The sequence below is a fragment of the Mastigoproctus giganteus genome, chromosome 8, assembly GCF_048544385.1.
Source record: "Mastigoproctus giganteus isolate SK-2022 chromosome 8, ASM4854438v1, whole genome shotgun sequence".
NCBI classification, from domain to species: Eukaryota; Metazoa; Arthropoda; class Arachnida; order Uropygi; family Thelyphonidae; genus Mastigoproctus; species Mastigoproctus giganteus.
Window position 1 is genome coordinate 13,246,436 of NC_143582.1, and position 12,459 is coordinate 13,258,894.

The following is a 12,459-nucleotide window of genomic DNA, read 5'->3' on the forward strand; positions in this document are numbered from 1 at the left end:
AGGGCCAAAAGAATGCGAGCACTTGTAAGTGTCTGGAAAGACGAACCCGAAACAACCTTATGTACATACAAAAACACGATTCGGTGGAGGCGGATTTCTGGTATGGGGTGGCATTAATCTCGGTGGTCATAGAGACCTCCATGTGATCATATAGACCTCATTAGTTTCGATGGTATTACAGACCACATCATAGCGAATGGGACTCTAACTGCAAACAGGTATAGAAATGAGAAATTGCAACCAGCTCTAACTTGCGTAATACTTCCTTTTACTTTCTTCAAACACTGTGCAAACCAAAATGGCTGTTTTGGTTTGCAACCGAATTGGCACCGTCTGTCAATTCTGTATGCAATTCGATACGATGGATGTTAAAAATCGCCGGTATTTACCTTTATAAGTTCAACAATTATAAATTATTGAAAGAAGTGGAAGATCTCAATGTTTTATAACTATATAACATTGAGGTATATATAACGATACAGGGTGTGTCCTTTTGAAAGTCCCTGATTTTAAATGTCTCTCAAAAGAAACCCAGTGCACTAAGAAATGTTAATTTTTATTGGAGTTTTCTTTCCCAATAAACTTCTATATCAGCTCCTCTGGTGCAACGAAAATGTCCAAACTCGATTTCCGACCAGGTTCGCTCGAATATGTCGCACTGATGGTGGCAACTGTTAGCACGATGCGGGCACATAAGATGGCGATGTTACATTGGTGGAATAAAACATATCTTTCACATACCCCAAGAAGAAGAAATCTAAGGGAGTTATGTCAAGTGAACGAGGGGAGACATGGTATCGGTCCACCACGTCCAATTCAACGGTCCAGAACGTGTCGTCCAGAGCAGTGCGCACCTGCAAGCTCCAATGAGGCGGTGTTCCATCTTGATGAAAGATTATGTTGGGCTATAGGTAGGCAATCTGAGGAAATGCGTATTGTTCCAGCATGTCTAAAAATGTGATTCCTACAATCTTCCAAGAAGAAGAAGAACGGTCCGTTGATCATGTTCACTACACGTTCACTTTTGGACAGTCTCGAATGTACTATTGGATACTGTGCGGGTTTTCAGAATCCCTTATTCGAACATTGTGCCGGTTAACTTTTCCCGAAAGGTGAAATGTTGCCTCTTCGGATAACATAACGTGACTCAACGAATCGTGGTTTTGGTCGATGCGATCAAGGATATAAATAACGAAGCTTTATCGTTGTGGTTTGTTACGAGGCTTGATTTCTTGAACCATTTGCAATTTACAGGCGTACAAACGCAGCAGCTTGTGTACGATCCTGAGTAGAGTTGCATGAAGCATGTTCAATTCCCTTGATGCATGCCTGGTTGATTTCCGCAGCTACGAACAAAGGCAGCACGGACATCTTCAGCTGGCTCTTCTGAGTCTCTTTGAAGACCCGAATGTTGCTTCTGTACGCTCTCGGTGTTCAAAAACTTTCTGTACCTTCTCCGTACAGACTTTGGGTCAGGTGCATCTTTGTTGAATACACGTCTAAATTGCCTTTGAACCGTGACAACAGATTTGCTCTCTAAAAACCACACCACTGCCTGCACTTTCTTTTCTACGTTGCCATATGTACAACACGAATTTTAACTAACTATTAAAATCAGGGACATTGAAAAGGGACAGCGTATAACAATAAATAACGGAACATAATTTAAATTATTTTAATTATTGTATATTCTGATGACAGAATCCTATGGAGTCAGCAGTTACTTATTTCTTTTAACAGAGCAGTTTTACTTTATCTGATCACTGTTTTTTTTTTTTTTTTTTTCCCCAATTCTCTGGTAGTTTTATGGCATTGAATAACTAGGAAATTTGAGATGACGCCAATTTTTGTTCTTTTTCAAGCATTTAAATGTTTGTATTTCATAAACTGTGTCCATTGGCTAAGGTGATAACTGTGTACCAAATATAAGTCCAAATATAAGTACTACCTGGGCATCTCTTCTTTCTTCACAGGAAAATGAACCGTATCCTCGGATGGTGCCAAAAGCCATGATCAGTTGAAAGCTTGTTTATCTTACAGAGACACTGGTTGAATTTTCGAACAGCAAGATGACGACATCGTAAAGTATTTTCAAATCATCATTGCCAACAGTTAAGAAAGAAAATCTTTAGCTATTGACAGGTGTTGATATTTTCTGCTTATTTTCTTTCCACAGATATTCGTTTCACAGGTCCTTGAAACCGACAGACCTTGGTAAACCACTGAAAAAAAAGAAAAACAGTGCTAACCTCGTTCGATGAACGTGAGAATTAAATTAATAGCACCATGAACGTCAATGTTCCCATTTCATGAGACATTCTTGGAAAAATAATAATAACTTCATGCACAGTTTGAAAGCCTACACTTTTTCTACCATTAACTCATTAATAAGAGTATAAATAAAAATAGACTGCCAATAATGAAACGTTTTATAACTGCTTTGAAATCCAACACTAAAGGTGTCACTGCTAGCGATGGAGCATAATTACCCAAGATGATAGCGGCATCATAACAAGTCCATAAATTAAATATGATCAGAGTGTCAGATATGAAGAATATTCAAAATATAGTACTAATGATTAGAAACAGGAAATAAATTTTTGTACAAATTAAGTTTCAAACTGAAAGAGCTGAAAATGAAATGGCTTGAAATGTATATAATCATCAAATTAATCCGTCCGCTAGATGGCAGAAGAATCAAACAAATTGGCTAAGTTGCCAACTCGAAAACTTTCTCTTATTAGAGGGGGAAATAATTGTAATTTTGAGGTTCCAGTAAAATATTAATTTTGTAAAGACAAGTGTATAACGTTTAAATAAACAGTGCATAAATTGTTCATTTCCCAAAATTTTAAAAACTTCAGTCTTATACAGACTATTAATTTCTTTAAAGCAAAAGGAAAAATAAGTAGGTAAAATGAAATATCGTTTTGATCCTACGTTCAAGTGCAAACAAACCGAAAATTACTTCATCTACCCGTTTGTATAATATCTATCAATTGTGTGTGTCCTCTGGTCGGTTTGCTTGTTTTGCAAGACGAAAAATCCGAGCTTCCGGACACAAAAAACTGATATCCTCACCTAAGACTAACAGCCACAGAGTGAAAGAGGCCCGTAAAAGATCCCCGCGTCACTTTACAGGTTCGAACGTGGAGGCAAATTGCTGCTATGGATAAGGGGATGGTTGAGTGGCAGAAGACAGAGAGTGGTAATCAATGGACACTGCTCAACGTGGACTAATGTTATTAGTGGAGTTCCTCAAGGTTCAGTGTTGGGTCCATTGTTGTTTTCGGTGTTTATGAATGATATTGATGATGGGATATCAAGTTTAATGTCTAAGTTTGCAGATGATACAAAGGTTGGCAGGGTCGTTAAGGACACTACTGACGCTATGCTGCTGCAACAGGATCTGGAAAGGTTGAACAGATGGGCTGAGAGGTGGCAAATGAAGTTTAACATTGACAAATGTAAAGTACTACATATGGGTAACAGTAACCCCAGAGCAATGTATCAACTCTGCGGTACTACACTGACAGTGGTGGAGAATGAAAAGGACCTGGGGGTAATTGTGCAGGCAGATATGAAGTTCTCTGAGCAGTGCAGACGAGCTGCAAGAGTAGCTCATGGTGTCTTGTCAATGATATACAGGAATTTTTCTAGCAGGGATAAGGAGGTGATTATTCCCTTGTATAAGGCAATGGTTAGGCCACATCTTGAGTACTGTATACAGGTCTGGAGGCCTCATTTCAAGAAGGATGTAGAGCTGCTGGAACGGGTACAGAGAAGGGCAACAAGATTAGTAAATGGAACAAAGGGTTGCTCTTACGAAGAAAGGCTTAAGTTTTGCAAATTACAGAGTCTGGAGACTAGGCACCGGCGAGGTGATCTGATAGAGGCGTATAAGGCTTTGAATGGTTTGAGCATGCTCAATGCCAATGGGATTCTTCATCTTTCTCAGAATAATCACCTCAGAGGGCATAAATTCAAATTGAGGAAGGACGGATGTCGGATAGATGTGCGGAAATTTGCCTTTGGCCAGCGGGTGGTTGGTTGGTGGAACCGACTTCCATCACTTGTTGTTGAAGTTGATAGCCTAAACAAATTTAAAGCTCAACTGGACAGGTATTTCGAACGAACGGAGGGGTGAAATGGGAGAGGGTTTTTTTTTTTTTTTTTTGGCTGATGCTGAATAAGCTTGCTTTCTTGCATCATATGCCTCTACTAATGCTAATGCTAATGCTAATGCTAATGCTATTGCCACGAGGAGAATGAGAGTGATTATAACCACTGTGCTGCCCGCAAAGACAGACGCCAAGGCCTGTAATTCGAGAGTTCTAATTTGTTCTTGAATTATAAAATTATAAAATGATGAAATCATATTCGACACTAAATGGTGTACGTTCTCTTACGTTTCCAGAGTTTTGGAACAACGTCAAACTCATTTGCACGAGTTTTTATTACTGTCAACTCGTGCAGAAAGAAAGATCCTTTTGCTGTTGGAATAATTAATATTGGATTGAGTAACGTTCATTAAAGAATAAGGGCTTCATGAAGCGTACGCTTTACCCTTGTGTTGTTGTTTTTTTAATTGCAAGGTCAATTAGCGCAGTTACAAAATCAGATGATTACATCTACATCTTTGTCATTCTAAGAAGGTATGGAAAACTAAAAGGTTAATACATGGTAAACATCTCGGCTGTCTGACCATAATAAATAATTAAAATTTTTTATATTTGTTGTTTCTGATGCTGACAAATAGTTGCTGATTGGTAGCTGCTGATGAAAAATTCAGCAAAATGTAATGATTACTGTAACTTTTAAAATCATCGAAAACAATTAATGGCGAAAAATTTTAAAATGATGCGATGATCGTAAATTACATATTTAATACAACGTAGCTCAACCTGCACGGGGTGGAATAAATTAAACAAAAAAAAAAAAAAAAAAGAGTTGAACTAACGTTTAGGTGCCGCCGTACATAAGACACAACACAAAACAAGAGAAATGAACTTCATAAGTTTACAACCGTAAATAAGTAAAGGAACTGTCGAAAAATTAAACTGGCTATGTTGTTAATCTCCATCCTAGACTTATAAAAGTAGCTTTATCTGCTCGTGTATTATATCCATACGTTGCATGTGTTTTCTGGTCGAGTTGTCTGTTTTGCTGACGAAAAACCGGAGTTTCCAAAAGAAAAGACTTGCTACCCTCGCCTGAAACCGACTAAGTTAGCCACGGTGTGAAAAAAAAAACCCATAAAATTTCCTGGCGTCATTTACGGGATTCAGACCAGGGCCTTTTTCACGCTGTGTGGGGAGGATGGTGATTTTAACCACTGTGCTTCCGCGCAGACTAGACTAGTCTAGCCTTATAGAAAAAGTTTTTAGGTATTGAGATTTTTTTAATCCACTGCAGTACATGCGAACGTACTACTCCTACAGAAAGCAAAATTAATGAATGAGCAGTTAAAGGAAAACTTTGCAAAATGTTATCTTTGGGTTGATTATGATCTATTAAGTTATTGTTCTCTGGATAATTGCGGCTCAAAAAAAAAAAGAAAAAAGAAAAAAGAAAAAGCAAATCCAGTTCACTTCTTTACCAATCCTTATTCGGACGTTGCTAAAAATGACTAACTTGGAATTATCCGCTTTCTTTGAACCGCACTTTGTGGCTGAATTAATTGGTCTTAGGCGTGGACAGCAAGGTTCCCACCCTCTTGGAAATTTGGGTTTTCGTCCAGCAAAACATCCAAATCAATTAGAGAACAGACGCAATTCATGGACTTATTGCAAATGGGCAGACGGATTCGCAGGTTACTCTAATATAAACTTTTTTTTTTTAATCCACCTTCTCTTGGCTCGAGCCCTCGTGGGTAGCACAGTTGGTAGGATCGCCGTTCTCCCCACACCGGGTGGAAAAGACCTGAATTCGAATCCCGTCGATGACGGGAGGAATTTTTATGGGTATTTTTCACAACGTGGCTAAGTTAGTCGGTCTCAAGCGAGGGTAGGGTGGCTTTTTTTCCTGGAAACTAGGGGGTTTTTCGTCCAGCAAACAGAAAATCGACCACAGAATACACGCAATTTATAGACAGTATACACGGAACAATATGGCTTTAGTTGCCGATGCCACAGAATCGGCAACAAAGCCTTAAATATATCTCCGTAATGCAAGGGTTGAACTTTTAGTGTAATCTCCTAAGGAATAAGAAAACCACGAATTACACTGTGTTCCCACTTTTTTCCCTCTCATCCTCAGAACAGTTAGATTTGTCGTGGCATGGACTCAACAATGAATCGAAAGCATGTGCAGGAATGGTGGTCTACGTTGACTCAAATAATTTCGACAGTTGTTGCAAATTCGATGGTTTGCGAATTTCTGTTTTTTTTTTTTACGTTTTTCTGTTAAACGCCAAGTAATTAAGGCTATGAGGCGTATAATATTGTTTCCTTAAAAATTGTGTGTATTCTGTGGTGACATGCCTGTTTTTTTGGAAGAAAAACAGTTTCCGAGAGAAAAAAAAATGTACAATCACCCCAGAGATTGATTAACTCAGCCACGTTGTGAAATAAAGACCATAAAAATTCTCGTCACTGACGAGATTCCAAGTCGTTTTTTCACCCAGAGCGGTGAAGAAGGTGATTATATCTAACGTACTGCCTGCGAGGCTATCCTGATCTCTACTACGAATAGCTCGTTCCACTTCATCCCACAGATGCTCAATTGGATTGATATTTGGCGACTAGAGAGACCATCGCAGTAGGTTGAATTCACAATAGGCTGTAATGGTGCATAATCCTGTCGGAAGAACCCATTTAAGGTGGGATACAGTCATGAAGGGATGTACCTAGTCGGAAACAACTTCCAGATAACCTGTGGAATCCCTCCAATCATGTACCACAGTGGCTATAATAAGTCCTCCACACCAAGGATATAAAATGTCGGGGTTCGAGTCCCGTCAATGAGCAAGGGATTTTTATGAGCTTTTTTTTACAATGTGGCTGAGTTGGTCGGTCTCAGGCGAGGATTGTATGTTTTACTTTCCAAAAAACTCGTTTATCGTCCAGCAAACAGGTAGATCGACCGCAGAATACACGAAATTTACGGACACAACATATTGGCGCCTGTACACAAAAACGAAAGAAAACCATATGCGTCAAAATGTTTTCTGGTGAGCGAGATGGTGTCTGCTGTGATTAGGTTGTGGGAGCAAATGAAAGTTCTTTGCCTCATAACACGCTCACACCTAATCTGTGTAGGTTTGAGCACTGGTTTAATGTTACAGGCTGAACCTGCCCCACCCCCAACACCTTCACCTGAAATCGACTAACTGAGGTCTCGAAAATAAAAATTTACCATTCTAGCAGTCGGCGCAGGGAATCGAACTCAGACTTTTGTGGTTGTGAAAAGTGACAAAACCACTGTCCAATGGCATTCTTTCCTTTGGGTTTCGAATGCACAATTAAATTTCAAAAATTTCTTTTATTGTCCATTCAACGAAAAAAAAAAAAAACTTTTTTAATGACATGATTTTCGGAGTATAAAATGACCTTTTTCCTCCAGAAGTGGAGAGATGGCCTTGATTTATCTATGGATTAGTCATTTAAATTTGTCAACTAAGAATTTGTCTGGTTGCTTTTTTTTTTTTTTTAAGGCGCATCAGCAACTTAAGTCAATATTACACAGTATATAATATGTCTGTAAATTGCGTGTGTTGCTGGACGTAAAACCCGAGTTTCCAGGAGAAAAAACCATGCCAGCCTCGCCTGAGACCGACTAACTTAGCCATGTTGTGAAAAAGACCCATAAAAATTTCTGGCGTCACTGATGGGATTCGAACTGTCTTTTCCACCAAGTGGGGACTACGGTGATTATACAAAATTTGCTACCCACGAGGGTTGCACTTACAAGTAAACTGTAACGTCCACTATATGAAAGTGCTAATCTTAATGACTTCATCAGAGTTTTGACTTAAAAGAGCGCTAAACAGAGATCCTGATGAAAGTGAATGCATATTAAGAGTATCAAACATTCAAACAATAATTTCAAAACTATATCCGTATTCCTGAAGTAAATAGGCCTTCATACCTTCACTCTAAACACATTAAAAGGCAGTGAGGCTGAGCACGCATATTGATTCTTTTGTACGTGCGCGTCTGTCTGGTTTTTTTCGACAGGAATCCCAAACATTGCTCAAACAGAACGAACCAATTTATTGACATTGGTGAGCTGTTCAAATAATTAGATATAGAGTACATTCACAAAGCCTGTAGCCACGCACACACACACAACGCTAACCGCATGAAGCAACCTATAATGCGTGCGTTCTCAAATGCACAAAAAGAAATTATATTTCAGTGACGGAATCTGAGAGGGCAAGAAAGAGAGAGGAGTTTTAAGTTTTTATAATTTGCGCCGTGGTAACTAAGGCCATGAGGTAGCACTATATCCTGTGTGTAAATTGCTTCTATTCCATGGGTATGAAACTGAAGGCTCTCTCTACCCACACCCACAGCTGCAGCCATTCGTGTAGCTCGCAAATACTCTGAGTTTGGCATCCTGGACTGTGCTGTGATCGGCTTGCATATTTTGCAGGATGAAAAACCAATTTTCCAGGAAAAAAAAGAAACACATGTGATCGCCCCCCGAACGAACTCAGCCACGGTGTAAAATAAGCCTCTGATACTTTGTTCCCCATAAAATATCGAATCGTATAAGGTCTCCTACGATTCGAATCCAAACTTCACGGTAGGGAAGAATAGCAATAGGCCTATTTTATTTCGTCCCCACCATACAATCGGTGTGGCTTGCGAGCCCTTTTGAGTTTTGTATCCCCTAGCCTGTTCTACTATTGGCTTGCACATTTTGTAGAATGAAAAAACCAAAAAAGAAAAACATGCAGCCCTTGCCCGAGACTAATCAACTCAGCTCAGCCACAGTGTGAAAAAAACCCTCATAAAACTTTCTCCAGACAATATGGGATTCGAATCCAGGCCTTACGGTACGGAAGAACAGCAACAGGCCTCCAGCAGAGCACGTTGAAGGATTCAAGGTACGTGTAAATTTTCTTATATTTATTTATGGGGTGGAGCACATATGGTCATCGAAAATAAACAACTAAAAAAAATTATTATATTAGAGTCACCTTGAAAGTCACTTCACCTACCAATGTGTATTGTATCTGTAAATTGCATGTGTTCACTGGTCGATTTTCTGAAGTGAGGAATTTATGGTTTTGGTTTTTTTTCGCAACGTGGCTGAGTTAGTCGGTCTCAGGCGAGGAAATCATGGTTTTTCTCCCGAAAACTCGGGTTTTTCGTTCATCAACCAGAAGATCGTCCACAGCAATTTACAGACAGTATACACAGAGCAATATGACCTTAGTCGCTGAAGTCACTAAAAACGCTACAACAACAACAACAACTGCTTGCTGGACGAAATCCTCCAGTTTTTCCGGGGGTAGAACCTTGCTATCTATGCCTGAGGCCGACTAACTCAGCCACGGAATGAAAAAAGTCCCATAAAAGTTCCTCGCGTTGTCGACGACATTCGACACCGGCCTTTTTCCACATGGTGTGGGGAGGGCGGTGACGATAGCGCTGTGCTACCCACGCAGACGGGTCACACGAATAAGTCTCGTGGGCGTATTTATAAATTTGCAGGCTTGTATAAGCATATAAATTGTCCTCGTGGGGTAGCACAGTTGGTAGAATCGCCGTATTCCCCACACCGGATGAAAAATCCCCGAGTTCGAGTTCCGTCGATAACGTGAGGAATATTTAATGGCCTTTTTCACAACGTAGATGAGTTAGTCAGGCGAAAGTAGCATGGTTTTTTTACTCCCAGAAACTCGGGTTTTTCGTCCAGCAAACAGAAAATCGACCACAGAACACGTGATTTACAGACAGTATAGAGTATATGGAACAATATGGCTTAGTCGCTGATGCTCCTAAAAACCCTACAAGGATAAAGCTAGGCATAAATTCGGCCCTGTTAAGTCTAGTTGCCATTGTTGCGCTGCATCCGTTGTGGTCCGTGACCACTGGAGGCTCGCACATCACACTTTGGGAACCATGGGAATAAAGTATCCCTGTAATGAAAAAATTGATTACACTAAAAAGAACCGGCCAAAAATAAAAAAGAATAAAACTAGCAAAAAAAAAAAAAAAAAACAGGGATTACGGATTACCTGGACTCACTTGCAACCTGTGATCTCTTCAGGGTACTTGACAACGACAAAGTAACTGCATCGTTCCAGGACTACATATTTCACAAGCCGTGGATTTATGAATGTTACAGCATTTGTCGCCAGCCTCATCTTCTGTATAAATATCTCTTTACAAAAAGGAAAGTCACGTGATCATTGTTCGACTCTTTCGACATCTACATTTTATAACAGAGCTATACCAACTATTCCAGGAATCCGCCACTCTACCCATATTTGTTTGTGGCAGACCGTGAATATGCTGAGTAACGTCAAGACACTTCTCCCATTGTGATTCGTGTACACCATGACCTTGAGGAAAGGCGAACGTATTGCCAGTATCCGTATCATCAACGTATGTTCACAGTTGCTATCTTCTGTTAAAACAAGAAGGAAATTCTCCATTGTGATATTTAGATGAAGATCGCGGATATAGCACAATAAGGGATTTAATAAGCTCAGGGTGGTCGGGTAGGTTTTTCTAAGGTACAATTATTGTGACAAATTACTCTCCCTCACCCACCCCACAAGACTCATTAATTTTGATTTTTCTTTCTGCCAAACAATCCCTTCCGCATATCACTAAGTAAGGTCCTAGCTGCCAATTATCTCTCTTTGTTGTTAAACTTCTTTTTAATATAAACTTTTTTTCATATACAGTACTGTACTTACTTCCGTCGGGATAAAACTATCGATAGGTGGCGCTAGGTAATCGTTAATTTAAAGTAGTTTTCACAAATTATTTTGTTCACCATGTATTTGGCCTCGCTATTCATACTCCTCTTCCCTATATGACATTTTCTTAAACAAAATTTTAAAATCTGTTGCTATCATAAAAAATAAGGCTATTAACTTATCATCAGTGAAAGTAAACTGCATTATCTGTACCCTTTTATACTTGCATTGTGAGTTACTTAGCTTCCCTGAAAGAGAAGTTTTATCCAGAGTATACAGTAATGAGGTCGCCTGACAAGCATGCATGCACCTACTTGCCTACTCAAAAAGATTTAAGTGTCCTAAATACAGGATGAGTGTTTCACATTTCGGATAGGCAGTCTACCGATTTGTTAAAAAAAATTAAATAATATTTTACAAATGCTATACACAAGTACTATCGCCTCTGGGCTTTTTTCATGCACTCCGCTTCTGTGGTTAAAGCTACAGAATTCAGGGCTCAAATGATCAAAAGAGAAAACACGCATTTGCAAAATAAAGCAAAATATTTATATATATTAAAATCTGAAAATTTTCTTTAAAATCTGCTTTCAAAATCCGAAACTTACCGTTATTAACTTCAATGGACACAGAATTGTATTTGCACATGATGAAAAATGCTTAACACCGCGTTTGAATTGGAATTATAATTCACCCTATTTAAAAATTTGTATTATAATTCACCTATTTATATAATATAAACATAATTTACCATTAACAACGAAAACTATATTATTTTTATTCTAACACTTACACCGAATTTTTGATTTCGTTCACAACTATATTCTCTACATGTTAAAGCTGTTATTCGTCTGCTCGCAAATATATTTAGCAGAATTCAGTGTCCGTTATCTGATCCGTGGCGCTGTATGCAATCGACGCTTCTCAATACAACAAAAGCAGCCCAAAATTAAATCTAAAATAAAATTAAAACTGAATATTTCACTTTAAGAAAAATAACTAATGGATTATAAACACTGGTATTTTATCTAAATTTTTTTTTCTCTCGCTTTGATAAATTTTAATAAAATTAAGAATAAATACACAGAAGTAACATATAAAGATGAAATGCGACTTACTTTTATTCAAATAAATAAATGTTACTCCGTTATAAATGACTTTCAGTCGACAAAACTGGGTATTTGAACAGCAGAATTTCTCGATTATAAATAGCACTCGATTATAAATAAATAATAAAGAGAAGGAAAAAAATCACGCAATTTCACCCACGCCCGAAAGAAAAACGTTCCGTCTAAGAAGCTTAATGAATGCAGCCAAGTGTTCATTTATTATTTCGTAATTTTCTTCACACGGAAGCTTCCATCGAGGATATCGAAAATTGAGCGTGAAGTGAGGAAAGATATTAGTATCTGGTGAAATACAATGTAAGTTAATAACAAAACAGGCTCAGTAATTCCAGTAACTATTTTTCTGATGTCTAAAGGCGTATTTCAGTTTTAGAATACGTGTGATCCATAGACGTCACTATAGAAATTTAGTCATTAATTTCTGTGGTTTTCAGTTCATGGTGGATGGAAATT

At 38.6% G+C, this 12,459-nt stretch overlaps 1 protein-coding gene across 1 annotated transcript in view; it reads right to left on the minus strand.

The window, feature by feature from the left end:
• LOC150081266 (organic cation transporter protein-like) overlaps positions 1–2,011 on the minus strand; it is a 74,408-nt gene extending 72,397 nt beyond the window's left edge. Inside the window, exon 1 of the mRNA XM_090379477.1 lies at positions 1,949–2,011. Coding sequence (XP_090235603.1) covers positions 1,949–2,011 — 63 coding nt within the window. The remainder of the gene's footprint in view (positions 1–1,948) is intronic.
• Between the last annotated feature and the right edge of the window lie 10,448 nt (positions 2,012–12,459).